Raw genomic sequence first — 24,869 nt, 5'->3', positions numbered from 1 at the left:
TCGACAAAAACAGTTAATATACACAAAACATGATGACTTTTCCTCTTATTTTCCAATCAAAAAACTGCTGAGAAAAGCTCAGCAGAAATTACACAGTCAGGTTTGGGAAGCATGATATTATGGAACCATACACATTTTCTGAAGGACAGGGACGTTTTCTGTCAACCAGCCACCCAACCACTTGAACATGCTTTGGATCATTTTTCTGGGCACAGTTATAGCTTCTTACCACTGTACTGCCACTACGATTTACATCCCTAAAACCTGGCGGTAGCTACAGAAAACCACAACAAAAAGCAGCAACTGAATCTCTAGCTGGAACACACCATTTGCAACAGCTGTGACAACATCTAACTGGTAAAAACTTGAAAGAAATATGAAAATTGAGATGTAATCAAAGAAATAGATTAAAGAAAGATTAGCAACATGAAGAAGGGATACAGAGAGAATGACAGCTGAGGAAAATGACAGGCACAATTCACACAGAACTGTTACTTTTAAAACAGAATTATTATAGAACAGTATTGTCCTGCATTACTTTGTTTTTAGAGTATGTGTCATCATCCATATGATGAATGATGACAAAATATCAAAAATATGATGATCCCTTTTGGATGCCAACAAATACGAAATTCAACAATCTCAGGACAAGAAATTACATAGGACTATGAAAAATGAGGCAATGGCATAAGCTACATTTCAGTATCACAAATCAGTCAAAGAATATTAAATTAAAGCAGTTCAGTAGGAATGAAAATATTTTTAAATAATCAATTTGTGTTTTATCAAAATAATTCTGAAGCACAAATTCACAATTTTGACAAATGCTTCAAAGAATGAACAAGTCCTTGATATTAATCAGGCTATAATAATAATTTTTAAAAATCTATAGGTAAAAAAAGTAGCAAAGCATTGTTGTGAATCAAAGCAGCCCAAAAACTCCAGTATGTGTAGGAAGTTAATTGTATTGCTGTCCTGAAATCCCTCCCAAGGATAAGTGTACAGGTAAATTAGGGGGGAAATAAAGGGGCAGATTTAAAGAGGTGTTTTTTTTAGTTATATTGAGATTAAAGATGGGGATTTATGATCTCTAACACGCTACAGGAATCAGCATCACACCATCCAAAGGGGAAAAAAACCAAACAAACAAACAACAGCCATCACTAACATCTTACATATTGTCTTTGGTTGTTTAATATCAAGAAATACTTTTTACAGAATATGTGGAAACTATTCCTTTGAAATTTATTCTGTGTCAATACCTTCCCTGTGGCTTCTCTGGTAAACCAGAGGACAGGCTTTACTGTCTCTGAACAGTTTGCTTTTTTCTACATTTTTATCATCTCTCTCTTCAAAACTCAATTTTTTTTTTCCATTTACAGGCTTTTGTACCAAAGCAGTTTAACTACAACAGACTTTACATTGTATAGTGAAGGTATTTTTCTTGCATTATAAACTTAGAACTTACTAAAACAATTTTCCACAAGATACTATTGAACTTACAGCAGGATTTAGAGACAGGAATAATGAACATTTGCAATAATAACTAAAATGAAAATCAACCCAAAACTCCTAAGGTTACATTAGCAAGGATTAAGATCTTAAAATTACTGCTTTAAAAAGTCTTGTACCAGAAAGGAGTTTTCAATTCCCAGCTAGAGGTGCTCAGTAGTTGAGGAGAGGGGAATGGGAGGGGATGTTTAGGGTTTTCCCCTCATTCCCTTGCTGTATATGGCCAATTAAGCTCAAAATGCTTACCAGGTGTATGACCAACTTATGGAATGGAAAGTAGCATACACATTTAATGGTATTTCCATTGGACTATATACAGCATCTCCAATGTCAGAATCAAAAGTACTCTGAGTAAAATCAGATAATAGTTATTAGGAAAAAGAAACCAACAGAAAGGTTATTAATACACCTTTAAAAAACGTAACACAAAAATAATTAACCACTGCTTTGTTGGCATGTAAAAGTTCTATACAAATTTTAAAAATTTTATTTGCAGGTACTAACCTCTTCAAAAGCTCACTCTGTATTTACACTAATTCTTTTAACAAGTTTATCTCAAATTAAAGCATATTTAAAACAATCATGATTGCATTAACTTTTCTGCTTTAAATTATTACCCAATTAGTGCTTTATTCACATTTTAAAAACTTGTACAATTTATTACAAATATAAAACAGTGCAGTTTTTCATACATTATCCCAACTCTGAGACAAACACTTAAAAGACATGGAAAAAGATTTTGATTTCTATAAACATAACATTTGCATTACTCATACCCCTTTCTTCACTGTCCTCCCATAGCCCCAATTTAAAAAGATCAAACATACAACATACTGTAGGTTTATTTTTATTCAAAAAGTTACTGTCTCAAGACATAAATACAAATCAGAAAACAGTACAATTAGGACAATAGAATGTGGAGGACAACAGGTTAAGGTAAATATATAAAACATTTTTAGCTGGTTGAAAACAAAGCTGTAAGAACTGCTTTCACAAAGAAACACTCCTTCAAGAGTAAGAAAAATCAACTTAAGTTTAAAATCATATATACAGTCCTCTCAGCAGTTCTATTAAATGCAGTGGTGTGGAAAACAATATAGGCAGTACTTTTAGACATGAGAGTATTTATTTATGTAAAATGAGTTAGGCAGATCTAGTTTTCATTTTGTTGTTACCCCATGACCTAGTAAAATAATTATATTTTATCATGATCCTTTAGATAATCTATGGTTTTTGGCTACCACAGCCGAATGTTTAATTTCTGAGTCTAAAAACAGGAAGCCTTTTTGTATTCACCCATTTGGGGAGATTCTTGTATTGCAAGCGTATTAAGGCATGGAATGATTAAAATAATATACCTCAAGAACTGAGAGACAACTGACAAAAAATATACATATGTAATATAAGTTAATATTTCCTTTAAAATGATGTCTAGCTGCCTAAGCCTTGCAAAATGAGTCAATGTCAAAATGGCATAGATCCACTTTCTGTTTTAGACCAAATTTAATTTATTTGTGAATGGACACAAAATGAAATTTAAAGCTTAGCTTTCAAAGAATATTATGGGTTGTTTATGAGTTTCTATTATCCAATCTAATTTACATATAGAGGAAATGTACTGTAACCTGTTAGAAGTATCTTTAACCTGAAGACTGCTTGCAAAGACAGATAGATAAAACAATATAAAATACAAATTTAAAAATCATTTTTAAAGCATGAATTCTCATGCTCTTCTATTTTTAAACATTGTTAAACTTTCAATATATTTCTGAAACCTCATAATTTTAAGTTGGAATTTAAAAGTAAGAAAAAACTAAACAAACTGCGCAATTATAAAATCAGCACCAATTTATATATATATATAATTTTATTTAAAATTTAGATCCCTATTCCCACACTCTAATAAGCTGTATAATTTTTGTTTAGAATTTTTCTGCAAACATACTACAATAAGCTTCTTTTATTTGGAGACAAAATACAGTGGCACTACTGGAAGGAATTTCACAACATTACATTTTTCTTAAAGGACAAGCAAACTTTCAGGGTTGGTAATGGGCAAGCAAGAGTGAAATCTGTTACGTTCTGGTAGCTTATAGCTTATGGACCTTTCTGAGAAGGCTAACATGAAGCTTTTGGAATAAAAAGTGTGTTTTAGATTAAAAAGCTGTTAAAATTCTGCTTTATGTGTTTTTTCCATGATTAATTGATACAAACCTTCTGTGACTGAAGTTTGCATTTAATTGAAAATACTGACAACTCTTCTGGTTCGTTCTACGCTGCGAGAAAACCAATCCATCTACTATTACAGCTCATGGACATGAACAGCAATCCAGCAGAGCTCATGATTATTTAGTATAGCCAGCAAATGTATAGAGAGGGGCTCAAATCTGTACCAAACACCTCTCAGACTGTTAAGATTAAAACTCAGAGGGAATACTTCTTATGATCCAGAAATAAACTGATAGCACATAAATAAAATATTGAATTTTTTTCCCAACAAAAAGTGTAGCTTATCCTCAATTGTTTACTTGTCCTTTACATTTCTTTTTTTCTTTCAGGCAAACAAAACTGCCCCTTCAATGCACTTGATCTTGAAAGCATGTCATTCTCCTTAGAGAAAAATCTGTTCAGAATTTCACTGTATCTACCACAATTTTGTATTGAAAAACTTCCTCTTCCACTTAGAAAATGACTTCACCACTGATTTATTTGCTGCTCTGGTATTAAAACATTGACACCCCAAGAACCTAAAAAAAAAGTTAGAAATGGTGTCAATTTGTAGTCTAATACACATTTAACAAATAACAAAGCAATTAGTATATAATTTAAGATTAAGACACTTCAAGATATGTTAAGGCATTATTAAGTTTATTTTTCTTTCAAACCAGATTAACCACATTTCTGATTTAGATAATAATATGAAAAGGGCTCCTCATTCATTAGAAATATTTTTCTCACACTTGAAATTAACTAGATCCAGTAGGAATAAAGCCTGTGTTTTAATTATTTTAGGTAATAATTGCAGAAGAATTTTTAGTTAGGTGCCTATCTGAGACTTCTTTAACATTCTATTGGCACTAACCTGAAATCAAATGTGTTATTACCAGCTACTAAACCTGGGACAAAACCCTCCAGACACTGGCTGCTGCTGTGTCTGTGATCACAGAAACCACAGGCCATCCCACATCAGCCAACCAGGACACAAATTTAACATTCCCTAGGAAATGTATTCGGTCTGTCAGGAAGACAGTGAAAAATCAAACAATCATCAGGTAAAATCAAGCAACTGTACTTCAGGAGACTGCGTAACTAGGGAGAGAAACAAATAATCCCTTTCCAGTTCCCAAGTGAGAACAAGCTATACAGCTTTTTATGTCAATGGAAGTATGTATGACCACTGACGTGCCAAAAAAAACCCAGAAAATCCAGATTTTGTGACTGCCCCAGCTTTTAAGACTTTATAAAATCAGCAAGAGCCAAAACAGACCAAATATTCCTGAACCTTAACACTGCTGTTCATATTTATCTGTTTACAAACCAGTTTTTACTGTTCTTTGAGTTGACTTCACTTCGGGTGCCTACAACAGAGCACACACTGCCTCTGGTGCCAGCAGTAACTGGGCACATCCGACCAGAAGTCTGGTCATGAACCGTGTGCATCTGAATAAATTAAACAGCTATTAAAAACAAGTGCAACAGCTCCAAGAATAAGGGACCTCTGAAATAAATTATGCGACTAAAGCAAACTAACTTTGTTCTGAGGATCACCTGCGTTTCCGCAGCGATCCCTGCACACCGCGGGCTGCTGTCGGAGGGGGCTCTGCGCTGCCGAGCGCCCGCGGCCCCGCCCGCGCTGCGCTGCGCTGCCGGCGGCTGCCCCCGCGCGGCCGCTCCCGCGCACTGCACCCGCGCGGCGGGGCCGGGCCCGGAGCCCCGACTGTTAGAGCGGCCCCCAGGCAGCGACAGAGGCGGGAAGCTGAAAGGGCTCTCTAATCAATGACATGCAAGCCGGAGAAGGCCACGGTTTCAGCATTGTCAGATTAAAAAGTGACTGGTACTTCACAGATCAGTCCAGGAAAAATCGAGGAGAGGAGGGGAAGAATTATTGTAAAACAGAATGTCAGAGAACAGGCGAGATATTTTCTTGGTGTTAATTCAGGAAAAGAACACACGACAGCCAGACGCAGAACCTAACTGATTCATTATTACTAAAGCAAAGCCCTACTGGTACAAAATATACGGATTTGCAATTAAAACAGTATTTAGGACTTCTTTCTCCCATAAACGAGAACAGGTTCACGCTGCAACAATACTGTAAAAAAATACATAACCATCTTCCAAATTCCACCAAGCTGTCCAAGATTCCCAGGAAGCCTTGTTGTACTGTCCTCTGCTGGCTTGCTGCAGCTTGTTATTTCCAGTGTAATTTTGTACCAGCTACCCAAGGTCAAAAAAGGCTGCATACTTTACAAGTGGTTCAAGACAGAAGGAATCCCTCATGCAGATTTTTAAAAGAGAATAGAGACTGCAGATTTATCAAGTCGGATAAAAGGGCAACTGCAAGCAGAAACTACAGACTTCGGATGTTTTGGACCTAAAACTTTATATGGAAAGAAAAAATACCTCTCATCTCTATAAACAGATATCTGTATTATCTCTTATTTTCTCCATTATCTTACTTATGCACAAAAGTAAATATGCCAATTTAAAAAAAAAACCCACAAAATGCAAACCATCTAATGCTGACATTTGGTAATGACATCAGAGTCACTGACTAAACTCAGCACAACAGGAAACTTGCCTTTAATACTGTGTATGCACATTTCTTCATTTTTCTAATGCTCTTTGCTATCAGCCTCTGCTACAGTCTTTTCCATAACAATGTGTTTTCTGCTCAGAATCATAGGCTTTTAACTTTTACATAGCTATATATAGATATTAAGAACAAAAATCCCATAAAATCGCAAGGAACACTGACTATCCTAGAATGTATGGAGCTGAATTACTGTACCAGTCTGTCAAAATAAGCTAACAATGACAACCTGAAGATTGCATTCTTTCCATTTAAAATCTGAAGTAAGAGAGTATGGCAACCTTAAGACTGATTTACTTTACTTTCCCCTTATGTAAGTCAACCTACCGATTCATCCATGATTGAAGCGGGGTCAAAGAAATCTGGTTTTAGTTCCGTTCGTTCTCTCCTGTTCTTTGATGGTGGCTTTAGAAAGCAAACAAACAAACAGGTTAAGTGCAATTTCACCAGAAAAACAGAGGTTTTACACTGTAATCAGTGAAGCTGAACTCTCAAGGGGTAGAAATTCACAAGGGATAAATGTTATTATTACAACAGGAAGTGTTCTTGTTTTTGTAAGGCAGTTGGAGCAGATGGCTCTTGAATACAGACAACAGCACAGCCCTTTAGCAATGCAGAAAGCAACCAGAATGATTTTTCTTTTATTAGAAGGAAAATTTAATTCAAATATCTTACTTTAAAAGCAGAAATACAAATCCCAAGACCACTAAAAGAGAAGTAAATTTCTTACTAGGTCTATGTCCATGGTGTCAAAATCCATGCCTTCATTAAGATCTTCAATCCGCCCTTCTGATGACATCATCACATCTTCAACAATTGGCTCTTCATCATCTTCCATTAGACTTGTGCCACGTCGACTGAAATGAAAAGCAATACTGTTTAGCACGAAATCGAGTTAACTTCTATCTATTTAAAAAGCTAATGCTCAGTAAGGGACTCCTAACAAATGATTCCATTAGATAAAACAGAAATGAAGTAATGAAATGAATGCACAACTACTACTAAAGAAAGCTGGTATTTAACCAGAAGATACTAAGAGAGCGTGGGACAATGCCTAACAAAGGTCAGTTTAGACAATGGTGCTATGTTACTAAATGGGTATTCTGAGAGGGTGTGAGAACTGGTAAGCAGATCTACTCCATACCTAATTTATGCTCAAGTGAGAAAAAACTTAAGTTTTGCCACTAAAACAAAATTGTTTCTGCCTTATGATAAGGCCAGGAAGAATGCCTTTGAAATAAAGCAGATGTGTAAAACCTCTGCAAATACTCCCACACAGTCCTTCATCCTCTCTCCTCATAAATTCTACATGGAACATCCGATCTTATGAGAAAACTAAGGAGTCATTCTAATTATACTAATTGGTGTCACTGTATTTTAAAAAAGCCACCATTGAAACTAAGTACTGGAAATACAACAATCAAAAGTAGGGGAAAGATGTAAAGCTCCTCAATACACATGCCCCTGGTTTTAGTTTGCAATGTGTACTTTTTTTTCTCTAGAACCACACTGTCCTTAAGAATGCAGAGATCTTTTAAACTTAGAAGATGCATCCCTCTTAAAAGACACAGCTGTTACCACTGCATTTATAAACCCTCCCTGACCCACTGAAGGAGCATTTCACTCCACTCACATGGCGTGCTGCAAGTTGCTTCTCAGCTTGACGTAGTTCATCGCTGCCCTCTCCTGTTGTTGTCGCGCGGCTTCTTCCTGTTGCCTTTGAGCCAACATCCACGTTACTTGCGTGCTTAAAAAGACCATTATTCTATTTTAAACATGTACTGGTTTTTGTGTACGGACACTAACACAAAGCAGACCTACTGCTGTACGTACTTGTAGTCGAGCGGCGGTTGGTGGTGCTCGGGCTGCATGGGATAGACACCCATGTAGTTCTCGTCGGGTCGCAATCGCTTGGGCTCCCTCATTATCGTGGAGGTGAGCTGAGGGGTCTGCATCATGACTGGTGTGTGCATTGACTGCTCCCTGTTCAGCCACATACTGTCACTACTGCTGCTTTCTTCAGCTGCAAGCAAACACAGGAAGAACATCTGTGAAGCTGTTTTTTTCAAACTAGTCAAAAAGTGAATGCTAAAACACAAATTAAATGCATGATCCAGAGAATCAATCGCTTTACTTTTTGCCACAAAGTCTTACATGTGCCTCAAAGCATTTCTATACTTTTCTACTGTATGACTCAACACGGTATAGTGCCCTTATCTTCTTTTGTGAATCAAATGAATACTTTTCCCACTAAAACACACACATGATCAGAGGCTACCTGTTCTGAAAAAATACATAAAAGCATACCAATATAGTCACGCAAAAAATATGGAACAATGTGTGCAGTTTATATGAATATCTGTTCTAAAAGTTTATAAGATGAGAGAAGTTCTACCTTCAGGTACTTTCCGCTTGCCTGTTGCTGGCTTTGTCTTCTTATTTCTTACTGTAGATCCTCGACTACTGATTCCACTAATCACTGACATGGTGTCGTCATCCCCACCAGCTAATAAAGAGTTTCGGTAGGACATGAGAGGAAGCCACACATCTTCTCTTCGTAAAGACATCTGAAAGGTCATGAACTTCTCCAAGTAAACATACCTTTAAATGAAACAAGAAATACAGAGATGCAAAAAGTCTGTAACAAAATGTTACAATGTCAAGATAAGTAACTACTGAAATTATCAACCAATGTTTCTCATCTAGTTAACAGAAAGGCCGGACAACAAATCCGGAACACAATTTCTGTTTATCCACCATAAAATAAAAAATAACAACAGTAAGTGCAATTTACCTTCTGTGAGTATACTTGACTACATTAGTGTAAACTTACCTTGATGTGTCAAAGATCCCACTTTAGATGAATACAATACACAAATACTTATTCTGATGCATGTCTTTTGTTGTTATCGTTACAAATACTAAGAATATTAAGAAAATACTTACACTGTTCTTTTGTCTTGTCTGAGAAGTTTCGAGGAGAATTCACTGAGAATATCAAGAAATGCCAAATTTAATGGTGGGTGGCTCTCACCTTGTGGATTAGGCTCCTTAAAAGCAAATTCTATGCCATCCCTAAGAACAAACAAAAAATTGCATCAGAAAAAGAACAAACAGAAGTTCAAAGCACTGTGAGCTACCAAAACCAAACCCCTTTCCTTTATGTCAAGAAAGCAGTAATTTGATGTTTCCACATTCCAGCAAAAGAAGTGAACACTAGTTATTATTTGAATCTAGACACACTCTTTCTGTCATGGATTTTCTACCTCGCATTGCAGGTTTTCTGCATGAGGCCAACATGATCATCCACTGACAATGAAGTGGATCTGTTCTAATTGTTATGGACCAGCCATTAAAAAGGCTTTTTCATTACAGCACTGACACTGCTGTAATTTACATGCTTATGCAATGATGCTCAAGAACACCAACAATATTAAACATTTAGGTTTTACTCAGAGACAAAACTGCAGTCATCCCCTAATTAATATCTGGGCTATATCATCTCTAGGGCTGAGGCACTTAGTATTAGAAATTAATTTTCAAAGACTATGAAGATTATTAGTCAAGAAGTGTTTACAAAAATGGAAGTAAGACAAAGCACACAATTACTTGTGTAACATAGCAATAGCTTCTCTTGTTTTCAACTGATCCAATCCAAATGTTAAAGCAAAACGTCGAGCAAGTTCCTTTATGCCACTGAATGTTGGTGATGATCTGTCAAAATTGTAACCATTTTCTTGAATCATTTCATTGAAGAGCTGCATGGAATAAACAGGAAATTTTTGTGTATTAAAAGATTATGCCAAACTTCGGACCAATACACAAAGAGATAAGTTTCAGTTTAAAAGTATGTTTCACAAACGTATGTTTCACTTTTTTGCCCCCCACTCCTAATCTGACAAGACCAAGAGACAAACATGGGCGTTTTGGACAGTGAAGTCAAAGCTACTCTTGAAGAGTCTGCACCCCAGAGAGAACTCTGAAATGCACTGATCAAGCACTCAAACTGTAGATACAGTGGATGACAGATTTCAATGCTTCACCAAATCAAGGTGTTCTAAAGTTGAGAATACAAATAATTAGTAGGATTCCCAAATTACATACACCAACAGAGAAGAAATAAATGGAGTCATCTTCACCAGGTCTTTACTAAAATACTATGACAAACTACTAGTTCCCAATTCCTTTTTTTTTTCTTCTCAAAATACAAGTATAAAGAAGAAACTTTAAAATGAAAACATGTTCAGGGAAACTGCCAAAGACACCAGAAATTCTGTCATTGATTATGAGATTTTCAAGTACTTATCAAGAGTTGTCAAAGCCAAATACTCTGAACTTCAGTCTTTTCTCTGATCAATCCTTTCTCAATCCTACTGAATTCAACTACAATTCCCTTCAATAATAAATATTTCTATTTTTTTTAAATTTTGTCTACCACGCCCGTCACTCTTTGGTATCACAAAGAATGAAACAAAGAGTGTTTAGTTACATATTTTACACTGCAGTTCCACCAGCTACTTAAGAGTCATGCTGCCATCAAAAGGAAAGGCCTCATCCTCCCTAGTTTTGGCAATATCCATACTGATAAACCAGTCCTTACTTTAATAAGGACTATTTCCATTTGGCCACAACCAGGCTCAATATCCAGATCCATATTCACTATGCAGCTTTATAACCTTTAGTCAAAAACCAGGGATAGAGAAAATGTATTTGGGTAGATTTTCCTTTCATGCACATCAGTGATCTGTATTGGATTACAGTGTTTTGGAGATATATGTCTCTACTGTTCTGAGCCTGTGAATAAAATCCATGCAGCTGGTGTATGTGAGCAGATGAATCAAACGCTAACTATAACTGAATTCATCAGGTTTCCACACAAACTTTACTGAAAAGAGCATTAAAGTATGTCTTATTGTCAAATGTGTGAAGTCCCTACTAAGCATTAAGAAATTACTAACACTTCAAACTAATTCTCAGAATAGTTTAAAAAACCCAAAACCAAAACACCACACCAAAAGCAAAACAAAACCCCCACAAAAAAACCCCAACCCCCTACCAACCAGGCAGGAAGTATTTATCTGTTCACAAACAAGTAAACTGGCCATTTCACAACACATATCTGAATACTTTACTTAAACTATTGTTTTGAAGTTATGAAGGTTTCATAGAGTTACATTCATTTTCTATTTATTGACCTCTCCTACATTTTTTGTGGTACAATATTTGGTAAGTATAGGAAGACTTCTGGCAGTTTTTCACATAGCTGCAGAAAATGTGTTTCAGTGTAGACACCTAATTATCCCTACCACCCATAAAAATTTCATCATCAGTATCTCAAACAAGTTACTAAACAACAGGACATCTACAGTATGAAATTCCATGCATAAAAATGCTGTAAACTCTTACCTGCTGCAAACTAAGAATAAGTGTTTTAGCACATTGGATTTTGTCTATCTGTCTTGTTTTACTCATCGTTTCTTTAATAATATCACCATAGTCATTGTAATACTAAGAAAAACAAAAAAAAAGGTTAATTGTCAATGTTAGTTGAAAACACTACAACTACTGAATTATTCTGAAAACAAAATCTAGGATATGCTCTTTTAAAAAGAAAAATCAAACATTTTCTAAAGGAAAAAAAACCCAATATGTTCATGATCACACCAAAATTATACCCTGAACCTCCTCCAGAATAATGATTGAAAAAAACACGAATGCAAAAAGAATAAACCCACTTTTCATTCTTGCAGTGAGTGAGTATCCTTTAGAGGCAGAATGACCTATTTATCTTCAAGGCCATGACATATTTGTTAATGACACGTGTTCACCCCTTCAGGGTACAAGATCAGAATCTAATATTTTTACTTACTCCTGTTACTCTGGTAGGGAGTTTTATTTTCTTTGCTGAAAGGATGCACTTACAGACAGCATCACAGGCATAATTTGTCCAACAAACACAGCTGTCTGTTCAGTTTTTGAAGTATTTCAGGTTTAAGAAAGACCCAGTTGGTTATTTGGTCAATCAAAATATATGCAGGGCACTCAAGACAGATAAAAGCAGGCTGCCGAAATTTTAAGTTTTTAGGGTAATCACCAAGGAGCAAAGCTTTATCATGTTCACAAAATGAGAACTCATATTAGTGTGCAGCTGGGAATCCCATGAGCCCAGGTTTTTATAGGTTTTTATACCTATAAAACCAGGAGAGGTTTTTATATTTAAGTAAGATTGCAAAGATCTAAAGATAATGGGGAGAGGGGACTCAAATTTTACATCTCTTCTACAAAGTTTAAACTTAAATTATTGGATGAGACTAGACATTACGGAATTGATCTTGGGAAGAACATTCTCAAAAGGCCTACCAAACTAATAAGTGGATTAAAAATACACCATCCATCAGAATAAGAAAATAAAACTAGTAAAAACAGCACTAAAATAATTAGTTTCCCTCCTCGGTCCCCACCACCCACACAACACTGGAATTGTAAATCTCATCTCAGTAATTTTTCCCCCTACATACAAAAAAGGGCCTACAAATCTGGAATTCTGAATTCTTCACATTTTGAACCAAATATCTTGCAAGGTAAAAAACCAAGTAATAGTTAAAAATCCTACAAATACTGTATTCTAGCACTTTTATGAAGTACCACTACTAAGCTTCAAATTTACCTTCATATATTGCTTGAAAATGTCCGCGGCTGTGTTCATTTCCACCACAGTATACACAATCAGCTTACAAAAAGCTGCAAGCAGGTTTCTTCTTTTGTGCAACGCTTCAATTTTGCTGGCTTCATCATCCTGCTGTCCATCTAGAAAGAGTTCAGAACAGGAAAATTGTCAGGTTTAAAGACACCATGTTTAAACATTTATATACAAAACTGGTATGGGCTAGTGGTCATGATTCAGAAAATCAGATCTCAGTTCTGATGGCAATGCACTTCACTGTCCACTGACATATCTGTTACCCTGATACAGAGATAAATATTTGAGCCTATTAAACCAAACCTTTATTGCAATTATCCTACATGTTCCCAATACAGAAAGTCCTTTAATCAGCTGCCTAACATTTAAAAGCCACACCTACCTTTGTGCACATGCACACCTCTCAATGACAAAACAAAATTAAAACAAAAAAGTAACCAGGCAAACAAGAAAAAACCCAACAACAAAATACCACCACCACAAAAACCCAGAAATGCACAAGGAAACAAAGATATTAGTTAGAAAACAAAAAACAGAAAGGAAATTTAAGTTTTGTACAAACCCGCACTATTATTATCATCATCCTGATCAATGAAGACATGATCTAAAATAAAACTGAGTAGTTCAGATTGCAAGGAAGAATCAGGAGTGTAAACAAGTGGCTCCAACATGTCACGTCCTCCTGTCATAATCTGATGGCTGAAGATCATCAACACATCACACAGAATTGTGAAAGCCTGTTAAAAAGAAACCTTAATAAATACTTGTTTGGAAAGTGGATTTTGTTTAGAATAATGTATTTGCACTTGACAAAATACTCAAGATCTCAACAGTATACACAGGCCACTACAGTCCTACCCAACTACAAAGGCCAACTGAAGTCAAAAAGTGCATAGCTTCACACTGCAGGTTCCTGTGTCAAGACTGGGTCTCCAAATAAAAATATTGCACAGATGATGCCAAACTAAATATGAAAATATTGCAAGATTACAACATGAGAAGCCTGAAATTCCCAAATTGTACCTGATGGATACTACATTAGGTCACTAGAGAATTTTCTGGACTCTGACTACAGTACAATCTCCTTTTCATTGTCTTTTCTTTAAAATGTTTCAATCATGTTTGTTTAACATATAACAGCTGAGATTATTAAATCCCTTTAAATCCTAATGTCCAAAAATGCAAAAGCGCAACCAACTTTTTCTTTTGCTGGCTAACTTGTACATCTGATATCAGATTCCAATGTCTGTACTCCACTGCCCCAGAAGGTTCAAATGTCATAGTACCTGACACAGAGACTGACATTCTTCCAACTAGCAGACCAAGGCAACAAGCTGCTTAGTGCTGCACCTTCTCTTTCTTTGGCTCGAATCTTCCAAGTACTTCCATGAACAGGTCTGTTTTCTAACTCCTCAAAGTGAGTATTACTAATTCCTGGTCACAAAAAATACATGTGCTCCTCTGAAGTCCCTTATGTCCTTTCATGAGATTAGAGAAGGGAAATGAAGCCACACCAAGAGGAACATTGTACCTATGTGACAGGTACCCTGTGTAACTAGGCAGCTCCAGTTTCTAGAGTGTTCACCAGAGTCTGAGAGTCATACAGACTCTTAGAGAGACCTACTCAGAGGTTCAGTAATTTTTATTACTAGCACATTCACACCCTACACCTTGTGACTATTACACTAGATAGCTCTTTGACACAGAACATGCCTATTAAGCTCCAGGAGTATTCTTGTTCTAGCAAGAGTTTCAAAAGCTGCAGCTGTGCGACTCAGTGGACCAGATTTTCCACTTTAACCAGGTTATTATTATCTTCAGCAGCAAAAAGGCTCCTGGCTTTCTATGTCTTTAATTAAACAGTCTACCTAGAAGATAATCTGGTCCTTCCCCGTAGAGACATACTTCATTTTCTTTCATTTTAGCATTTTAAAGACTGTTAAAGGCATTTACTTAGAATTAATTCTATCAGTAACCTGTGCTCTTCCCTGGAACCTCAAAATCCTATGAGTGTCCTGGCCAAAGAACTATTTGCCCACAGATTGAAGAGACTCAGCCCCTACAGTTAATTTTTTTTTAACCCTGTTATTCTCAGAACTCAGGATAAGTGTTTCCCAATGTCTCAATTCTTTTTGAAACAGAAGCAAAAACTAAGGACCTCCCCCAAAACCTGCATGCCAGCATTTCGAAAAAGTCAGGACTTCTGTCTTCTGCCTAAACTGTCATGCATTACTCAAGCTCAATATCTACATTTTTAATGTCTGAAACATTTAAGAACTTATTTCCAGCTAAAACTCTCCCCACAAAGGGCAACTGTATGAGGGACTAACTGTAAAACTGCTCATCAAGCAGTGTATCATTGCTGAGGCTTCCAACCATTTGCTACAGCACCTCTAAACAACACTATTACCAAGAGAGCAGTGTGACAATGTTCCTAAAGGTGACTCCAAAAATTCCCTTTTCCCAACAATAAACTCTCCTGGATTACAGTGAATACTTTGTGCATGTATAAACACATACACACTCATCTTCAGTAGTCATTTTTTTCCCTCTGGTTTTGAGATTCTAAAATTCTTGGGACTCTGAAATCTGAGGAATATATTGTGTTATGAAGCAACACAGAGAAGGAAGAGAAGCTGCACCTGCATGCATTTAAAGACAAAATTTTAAAAAAACCTTTTAAATTGCTGTCCTTAGCCAGTTTTGAGGCTATGAATCCAGAGCTCCACAGGAGATGTGGGTCATTAGCACATGGTAAGCAAGAGGTTTGAAATGGAACTCTCACTCAGCTTACAGCCGGAGGCTTCTACAGCGCACCTGCAGAGTCATTACTTAAAGTAACAAAAAGCTCCTTTGCATAAAACATTATGCTGCCTAAAATTACTCAAAAGAATCAAGTTTAAATGGATTCTGAAATCCTATGTACATGAGGAGGACAAGCAAACAAGTACTGTGTGCACTGACACTCAAAGGGCACTCAGCCTGAACAGCCAGAACATCACGTTCCTGCATAAGTGCCAAAAATATTAGCAAGAGGAACTTTTCAGCTGTGTTAAAAGTACAGTATTAGAAGACTCCAAGTAACAACAGCCACTAACCTGTTCCTTAACAGCAGTATTTACATTGGTCAGGTAGTGTTGGCAGATTTGACAGAACACTCTCATCTGCTTCTTTAGACGTAGAAGATCCTCCTTTAAAAAGAATGATTTCATGTAACAGTTTTGCTTTTCCAATTTTATAGTCCCATACAGTGCATTCACTTTCACAAAGCATTCCACCACAGACCTTTAACATTCAAGTTATGGTAACATTCAAGTGCACTACATTATTTTTTAAAATCACTATTACAAACAAAATTAGCAAGTAGCAATTTCCTTAATTTTTTCATTCTGTGTAGCACAGAAGAGATGGCAGTTGGGATGAAAATCATGTTATTTTAATTGTGTTAAAAAACCTGTTATGTAGGAGCAGAAAATAATCTCCGTAAGGGACCACTCTTCTATTAGATTTTTTTCATTCCTGCTGAAAGTATTCCAAATTACATTTTGCTGCAAAACAGCTAGGTTTATCTTCATTTTTAAACTAACTTGTCAGTATTTAGCTCATCTTCTGCCATTAGGCTTGTGATAAAACTTTAATCACAGTTACAAAAACCTCAAGACTGCTGTTTACCCTTTAAAGAATAAGGTAACAAAACCTCCAAATCCTTCACACACCTACGCCACCTCTCAACAATCTGTGCAGCCACTTCTTATCAGGTATTTGGGGTTGGAAATGTTAAAAGCCATTAAAACACAGATGGGTAAACTAACCAGCCAGTGGTGAAGTTCATATTCATCTATAACACCTTCAGACTATAATTACTCACTGGACTAAAGAAGTCTCAACAGATAGGGGAAAACCACATTAATCTGATACAGGTGTTCTCTGTTATAAGAGCGTTAGTACAAATTACCTAGCATGATTTTCTACTCCTGCATCTACCAGGAGCTCAAACTACAACATCCTAAAATAAAATTTAAAAATAAAGGAAAAAATGTATGTGTCCTCACATTAAAATGAGAGTATTGTAATAATGGATTATTAATTACTCATAACACTATTAATGTCATGAGTTCCCTTTGTTTTGTCCCTAGTAAATTGTGACAGTCATATACAACTTTTTTTCTTGTATTAATTACAGGCACAATAATCAAAGTGTTTAAAAAACCTAAAGAATTAACTTGTCTCCCCTCTGACATAAAGAAAGGTGTGTTAACAGTAACTCCAATAATGAAGTGCAACTCCAGCACAGATTTCCAGTAAAAAAGTACTCTTCTTACAGGAACTGCAGAAAAAGTATGCTTGATTACAGGGATTACATTTTTTTAATTTTTGAGAAATCATTAAAATGTTTCAGCACTTACAAACTCCATTCTAAACTAGCTAGGCCTTTTGAAAAAAGTCTTTTTTCATTCGGCAGTTCACACAGTGAACCACCTAATCAACCTCTTCAAGCAATGCAGGATACAGGAAACCTTAATCCTTTCTCTAAGATTTTTCAAGAAGTGAAATTGGAAAGATGACATTTGCCAGAGCTTTGCCCTTCAAGATTACTATACAAAGAACCAGAACAGGGTCTCTCATCATTCCCTGAAAAAAACTGTAATTTAACTTAATCTTTTCACATCTTTATTTAACAATAGATTTAAAAGACTGATGGATTGCAACATACTGAGCAATAAGAATACTATGATAGTGTACAAATTCTTAGATGTCACCAACTCATCACTGATACTTCAATGTTTCCAAACAAATCCAAACCCACTACCTGAAAGTAGTAAGACTAACTATACTGTGTTTGGTAACTTCCATTCTACCCCTTCTTGACATTGTTACTGTGGCTGATAGGTACCACATTTATTTACTAATATTTTAAAATTCAGTCAAATTAAACATAATACTGACATTTAAATAATAAAAACAATTAAAGGAAGTACTAGGTTTGTAAAAGTAAAGAATGTGACTACTAAAACTATTAATTCAGAAGAACTTATGAAAAAAGTAGGATTAGGTAGGCATCAATATAAAGAAAAATCCTAGTTTTAATCAATTCCATCAGAGTTCCCACTCGATGACACTGCACTATGTACAAATGTTTATTTACTAATACAACTGGAACAAGGCATACCTTTGTGGAACTGCTTTCAGTAACTTTTGCTAGCTGCCAAAGGATTACATAATGAGTACACTGCAGTGCATGAATAACAATCTGAAATCAAAAGGAAAGAAAGCATTAGATGACAAAGACCAATAAAAGACAGCAACAAAAGGTATTTGTTGTTGTGTCTAAAGAACACATTTTAACTACAGACCTGTTCTGGCATGTCTCCATTTTCAATGCCAGTTTTCAATAGCTTGTAGTTGCAGCCAAACAAATCCCATCTTGATAGGTCATGAGCACTGGAAGCATTAGAAATGAAGCAAAAAGTATTATTTATCTAACAATTTTTCTGCAATTTGAAGTTAACAACTACTAAAAGCTTAACTGATCAAAAATAATTAATTAAATGTTTTAAATTATGAAAAAACCCAGCCACTGAACACCTCCCCACCCAAACCAACACACACACACAAAATAATAAAAAAAACCCAAAACAATTCCATGAAGTTGCATTAAAAAGTAAGATACCTCATATTAAAAACAAACAACCCCCCCACCACAAACCCTGACAGGCATGTGCAGAAGCCACTTACTTGTGAAAAGCAGTGATTCTCTTCAGTGTTGACAAGACTTGATATGCATCATCTTCATCAGGTTCCTCCCCCTATTTAATAATCATACAGTGAGATATCTCAAGCAGTGTAGTCTCAGTGAACTTAGTAAAACCAAACACACACACCCCCAAAATGGGGGCAAGAGAGGGTGAGGACCTGATTCTACATTATTGATAAATTATTTATCATGTCACATATGCTTTCAGAAGAGTCAGAGAGACAGGGCAGCCAGCAGTTCATATCTAGAGATGGAGTCAATGATGTTAAATGTCTTTTCCACCCTCAACAATTCTGGGATTCTATAAAAGAGCGGCTGAAGAAGAGAGAGGGGGAGTGGGGGGAAAGAAGGAGAAGGGAGAAAAAACAGAAAGAGCCTAGGCTAGCAAAATACAATGTATAATGTAGGTGCTTCTATTTTCTCTGAAGAATCCAGCAGAGGCCACTGTCAGACAAAAGACACTGGACTACATGGGCCACAGGTCAGTACATCAGCCTTAGTTTAAGCACGGAAAAAAAGTCTCTGAGTGAGGTAAGGGAACTGGTTTGTTCTAATCCTCCCATAAGCTCTGACAAACTTGCATTTAGTGAAAAAAGAGTAAAAATCAAAGGGTCAAAAAAGTATCTATTTGTTCGTAAGATAAACTACCTGAGGTGAAGAAACTCCTCCTTAGTCTAGCAGAGATAATGCCAGTTTTACTATTCTGTAGTTGCCCAACCTATCAAAGAACTAAGGATTTCAAGACTTCCACCAGAGTATTTGCCTTTTTCCTTCAAGCCAACTTCTGACATCTCATGTCCTTGCTCTACCTCTCATTCTTTCTCTTCATCACAAAGGGAAACAAATGAGCACATTTCTTATTTAGGATTCCTAGAATGGAATTCTAGTTTGGAACAAAAAGCAAGAGAAAAAAGGAGAGCTTGATGAACTACATGCATTTAAGAAACATTAAGAATGAAGCTGTCAAAAAGACACTTCCTATGCTCCTCACCACAGATGAAAAGGAGAAAACAAATTTTGTCTGAATGTCAAGAGATCCAACATAGTGAAGTTAAATACTCTATCAGAAGATTCTCACTTCTCAGATCAACACTGTGTGGGAACAAAGTTATTTTTGATCTGCTAACTGCATCTGCTTGCATTCAGGAGGGAGGGGGAGTGTTTTTCTAGAGATTTTGATATTTAACAACAGCAACATGCAACCACAGGCAAGACTAGCACCAGTAGTACATCTGAGGAGAATCCTAGGGGAACTACAATACTACAACTCTCAAAACTGTAAGCCTCAAAAGCTAAGAGTAAAAAGTTTATGTATTTATTTGTTTATCTGAAACTTATCTTGAATTCCCAAAGGACTCTTGTCAAAAGGAGACCAAAATTAAAGACTCACTAAAAGAACAGTCTGTGTTCACACTATCACAACAGCGATACTGTTGTATTATTGCACTTGACTTAAGAGTTTTGAAAACCAGGGGGAAGCTCCCATCCCTAGCTCTGACTAGCAGAGAAAGACAGAAAAAATACTGAAAATATTTACAAGGGCAGGAAAAGGTGATCTTGTACATTAAAATACCTCTTGCAGGAAGTCCTCAAGAAGTCGATTAAACTTGTCTGCCAATTCATCTATTAACTGACTTCTTGCAATGTCAACCCTGTTAAAGATTGTGAATTCTTCGTTACAGAGAGCATGGTAGGTTTTTGAACAGGCTTCCAAAACATCTATATCTGTGTGCTTCTCCACAATATCCCGGATTTGTCGCAGTAAGGCATCCAAATGCTACAAGAAAGATGAGCCAAAGAAGAAAATATGTATTTTTATTTTCATATATATATACACACACACAAATATACACACACATTTTAATAAACCTTAAAGAATTTAAAAGTGTACATTCTGTTTATTACTTTTGTAACTATGATACAGAACACAAATACCTTCTAGAAAATCAGTGAAGCTTCTGAGAAATAAAGTCTATTTATCAAAAATTAAGTTGGAGCTTGTCAAAGACCAAACCACAGAAGGGATTAAAAATTTGCTATTGTTGGTATGGTCTTATCTAGCACTTGAATTTGCAATGACAACTGAACAACACAGAAGTATTTACCTCCCACTCAAACAAACATTTATGCATGTTTATGTGTGCCTTAAAAGCTGTATAATTAAAGTTTTAGTTTCATAACACTCTATTGTCCACCAACTAAAGCCAACTTCAGCTGTTCATATATTCGTCCCCTCAACCTGAGATGTTCACTGCTGCTTGATCACTGCTGGCTGTGCTGTCAACTACACATTTCATCACTTTTTGACTCTAATGATTTCCAGCTACTTCCTTCACAATGCAGTAGCACATCTGAGAAGGAGACAGAGATGAGAACAGCTTCAACTTCATCATCACAGCAGATAAAATGAAAGCAGTAACTACATCATTTGTGATCTGCTATCCTTCCTCTTTTTCAAGCAATGATGATGGTGGTTTTCTAGTTTCAGTGACAGAAAAAGAGAACTTACTGAGCTGTTTCTACAAGTTTTATCTGTCAGACAGCTATCACAAATATGACCATAACCCAGCAATAAATGTTCTCAATTTAAGTTCATTTAACTGGAAGATTGTCTGTTAAAGCTGGCCAGACAGGACTTAGAAGATTCATATTTTCAGTATCTCTAAGAAGAGCAGCCAGTCACAGCACTGAAATTGAAGTCACACTATCAGTAAGGGTTTCAATAAATAAAATCTCCTGTACACAAAAAACCACTTCTAAAATGGTGATTAAAATTCCAGTGACGAAGTCTAAATTCTGGGAGTTTTCCTTTTATGTTTATGTGTGGATATTACTGTACCTTTTCTAATCGCCCCGTTGTATAAATTTCCAAATCAAAGTACTGTGGCAACTGCAGTAAGTTGGTGACTTTTTCTGCATCTACAGAATACTGTAAAATTGGCAACGGAGAAAGTTTAGTTGAAAATGTCTTGGACAACATAATTCATTATAGAACAAGCAAATATAAATAAAGATTAGTAAGAAAAATATAAAATTCATGGCAAGCTGTATAATTAATTACAGAAATATACTTGTAAACATTTCAACAACCATCCATCAGCAAGACATGGAACTAAACCTACCTTTGCTAGCAACTGAGGAAGTGCCACCGCAAAAAGCTCAGTAATTTTTGTCCTGTCATCCAGCTGGGTTTTCTTTTCCTTTGCTGTCAGCACCTAAAATATTGATATTGTGAGGATTTTATAGCTAAAAGTTCTGGTGCAAAGTTTTATTATTGTTAATGAAATGATGACTAGGTACATGGACCTCTAAAACCACTGTAACATATAAATGTAAAGCAGGAGGACAATGTGCAATTCAGAAAAAAAAAGGAAAAAACAACATTCAGCATTCCAAAAATGCAATTAGAAGTCAGTCCTAACACTATTAAGATTATCTTGAAAACAGAATTGACAACCTAGAACAAAAGGTTTACCTTTCCTGCAACAAAATACCATGACTGAAATGATAATGTAAGAATGGGGACACCTTCAGCTTGCAATTTTTAAAAATATTTACTCAATTAATTTGTCAATCCTATTTTCATACAAGTTTTTAACCTGTTCTTAAATGGGTTTCTTACCAAAATATGAACCAGTCTTGAGAGAAGACTGCTTAATGTCTCCACAAAAAAGGCTGTCTAAACTTCATGCCATCAAAGAAAAGCCAACTGGTGGACTGGTCTTCTTTCAAGAGACTATGTGGTGTATTTTCCTTTCCCTCACTTTGTTCTTTCCCACTGAAAATACTTTTAGCTTTTCCCAACCATTGATTCTAGTCCTCCCTTCAAATCAATACTGTTTGCAAAATCAATTTTTATTATCTTTAATAGCACAAACAAATGCAGTAGTTTGAACAGCACCAAGCCCGTGCCCAAGTCCAGAAAAAGCAAACTAGCCAGGGTAGTCAGATGTGGAGACCAAAGCTGAATCTCCCATCTCAGTCCCTTCAGCAGCAACAGCCTACAGGCTCTTTCTTCTTCCCCCAGTGGCCCCACAGAGCCATTCCCACATCTCTAGATGAGCAGGTTTTTTGCTTCCTACCCTTTTCCCCGTTCCTCTTCCCACCGGAGGATGACATTCAGCCGCTTGCCGAATTGTACAAAGCATGATTTCAATCAGTGCGCTTTCCTGTCTGTCTGTTAAAGCTGAAATTTAAGAAACAGATGTTAACACACAACTTATTTTTCATTTTCCACAAGGACTGAGATACGTTGGGGTTTTTGTTTGGGTTTTGGGGGGTTTTCCAGCTTTTTTGGTTAAGGCAGAAAGACAGCCATGTAGACCAACAGCTCATTTCCAGAGATGGGGGTGACAGAGGGAATATAGAAAGTAAGTACCTTATAAAATAACACCAGAAAATACTGAAAAATTGAGGGAATATCACTGGATGGGTCACAGGATGTGATGGAATAAGCACTAAGTTTTATAATTATTTTTCTTTCTTTCTGTTTTTCAGAGGTCCATTTACTAGCACCTATGTATTACAGAATTATACCAGAGGTTTTGTTTGGGTCTACTGTCATCAAAGAAATTATGTTATTTTTCCATATGGTAGTTGTAACAAGAAATTAACCAGTTTCACAAGCAACCTCGTTTCTCCATGCACAAAAGTGCAGCCTGAACCAAGGCAACACTGCATGCTAATTCCTTTTCTTTTCTTCTAACCATTGCTCTTGTGTAACATTTCCATACCAGGGAGTGACCTCTTTCTACACTTCCTCGCATTTCATAATTGGTATTAGTGACTTCTTATAGTCATGGAAACACAGAAAATATATGTAAACATATTTTTCCTTATTTCAAGCCTAACAAAAACTGCACAGCAATATAAGCAAAGATCTAGAAAAATCTCTTACGTTCTTCTCCATTGAGAGGTTCCTCCAGCAGAAGACTGTTCATACATTCCCAGTCCTTCAAGAGGTCTGTTGCACAGTCCCACATGCTGTCCACAAGATAAGCAGCATGTTCATGCAACTAAAATAAGAGCAGATTAAGTACTTTATCAGCAATGAAGATTATTAAAGAACTAGAAGACAGAGTATTTCTTGCGTTTGGCTCCTGCCTGTGGCAAAAATACAGAGCAAGTTTTGCAAGCTCTCTGGTTAAACAGAAGATTTTCTTCCCCAATTAACTTAAAAGGATGAATCCAGACCAACAGCTACAAGGAGCAGTGCTACAAGATCTTTTGAAACTTGGGGGATAGGTGGGTGGGGATTGTGGGCTTTTTTGCTTTTTTCTCTCTCCCCTTTTAAATCTATCAATTCAGAATTTCTTGCACTTACACATCATCATGTTTGTCAGAGTAGCACTCACAGCCTGTCTCAATACTGTGTGTACTGACAGATCCTTCAAACAAACACAACCACACAAAACAGTCTTTTGACCCCCAGGTTGCTCAAACAACAGGAAAGCCAGGACAGATTCATGGTTATTAGCCAATGGGTGGGGGAAAAAAAAAAATGACAAAATTTAACCGACAAAAATTAGAACCACAACAACAACAACAACCCCCACACACACCACAAAAACAAGGACATCCCTGAAACCCAACTTACTTCACTTTCCAAAAAGAAAAACACTAATGTCTTCACAAGATTAGCATTTGGACTTTGTCTTCCCCTCCTTTTCAGTATTCCATCATCTTCAGCATCTCTGCGGCTGAAAAGCCTAAAAGAAAAATTATTTCTTGAGAAGTTTCTCCTTCATTGCCTTCACCATATTCAACTCACATCAAGATACTGGGTTTTTACACACTAAATACCTTGTTGCTTTGCTCCATATTTTACTTTGAAAGGAAGTAATTTGGGACAAGTATCATTTGAACAATTTCATATATGCATTTTATATATGCTGAGTTAATATGCCACTGACTGTTTCCAGTGGGATGTATGATTACAACAAAATGCTTTACAAACATCAGTGATAATTGCAGGTGCTTGAGGTCCTATGCTCCTCCTCAGCAAATTATATTTTCTGAACCTCCCTACAGGAGGCTTTAAAGCAGCTAAGAAATATTGGAAGGAGGTCTGAAAAGTATTAACTGGAAAC

The 24,869-nt window shown here is 36.3% G+C and overlaps 1 protein-coding gene across 4 annotated transcripts in view; it reads right to left on the bottom strand.

The window, feature by feature from the left end:
- Positions 1–1,171: 1,171 nt before the first annotated feature.
- Positions 1,172–24,869, bottom strand: part of STAG2 (stromal antigen 2) — a 74,049-nt gene continuing 50,351 nt past the window's right edge. The window contains exons 14-34 of one of the 4 annotated variants that reach the window (XM_038123062.1): positions 24,377–24,488; positions 23,678–23,795; positions 22,863–22,966; positions 21,903–21,995; positions 21,620–21,709; positions 20,354–20,557; positions 18,762–18,832; positions 18,380–18,467; positions 18,196–18,276; positions 16,124–16,216; positions 13,588–13,762; positions 12,993–13,132; positions 11,732–11,833; positions 9,935–10,083; positions 9,272–9,400; positions 8,721–8,926; positions 8,159–8,348; positions 7,959–8,072; positions 7,056–7,182; positions 6,653–6,730; positions 1,172–4,259 (exon numbers count right to left, since the gene is read on the bottom strand). In XM_038123062.1, the coding sequence (XP_037978990.1) occupies positions 4,236–4,259; positions 6,653–6,730; positions 7,056–7,182; positions 7,959–8,072; positions 8,159–8,348; positions 8,721–8,926; positions 9,272–9,400; positions 9,935–10,083; positions 11,732–11,833; positions 12,993–13,132; positions 13,588–13,762; positions 16,124–16,216; positions 18,196–18,276; positions 18,380–18,467; positions 18,762–18,832; positions 20,354–20,557; positions 21,620–21,709; positions 21,903–21,995; positions 22,863–22,966; positions 23,678–23,795; positions 24,377–24,488 (2,488 nt within the window). In that variant the 3' untranslated portion in view covers positions 1,172–4,235. Of the gene's footprint in view, positions 4,260–4,290; positions 6,113–6,652; positions 6,731–7,055; positions 7,183–7,958; positions 8,073–8,158; positions 8,349–8,720; positions 8,927–9,271; positions 9,401–9,934; positions 10,084–11,731; positions 11,834–12,992; positions 13,133–13,587; positions 13,763–16,123; positions 16,217–18,195; positions 18,277–18,379; positions 18,468–18,761; positions 18,833–20,353; positions 20,558–21,619; positions 21,710–21,902; positions 21,996–22,862; positions 22,967–23,677; positions 23,796–24,376; positions 24,489–24,869 lie in introns of those variants that run through there. The other 3 variants (XM_038123064.1, XM_038123061.1, XM_038123063.1) reach the window with 3 other exon arrangements.

This window comes from Motacilla alba, chromosome 4A, assembly GCF_015832195.1.
Source record: "Motacilla alba alba isolate MOTALB_02 chromosome 4A, Motacilla_alba_V1.0_pri, whole genome shotgun sequence".
In the NCBI taxonomy this organism is placed as follows: Eukaryota; Metazoa; Chordata; class Aves; order Passeriformes; family Motacillidae; genus Motacilla; species Motacilla alba.
The sequence above is the reverse complement of the archived record's forward strand: the minus strand, read 5'-3'. Positions and strand labels throughout refer to the sequence as shown.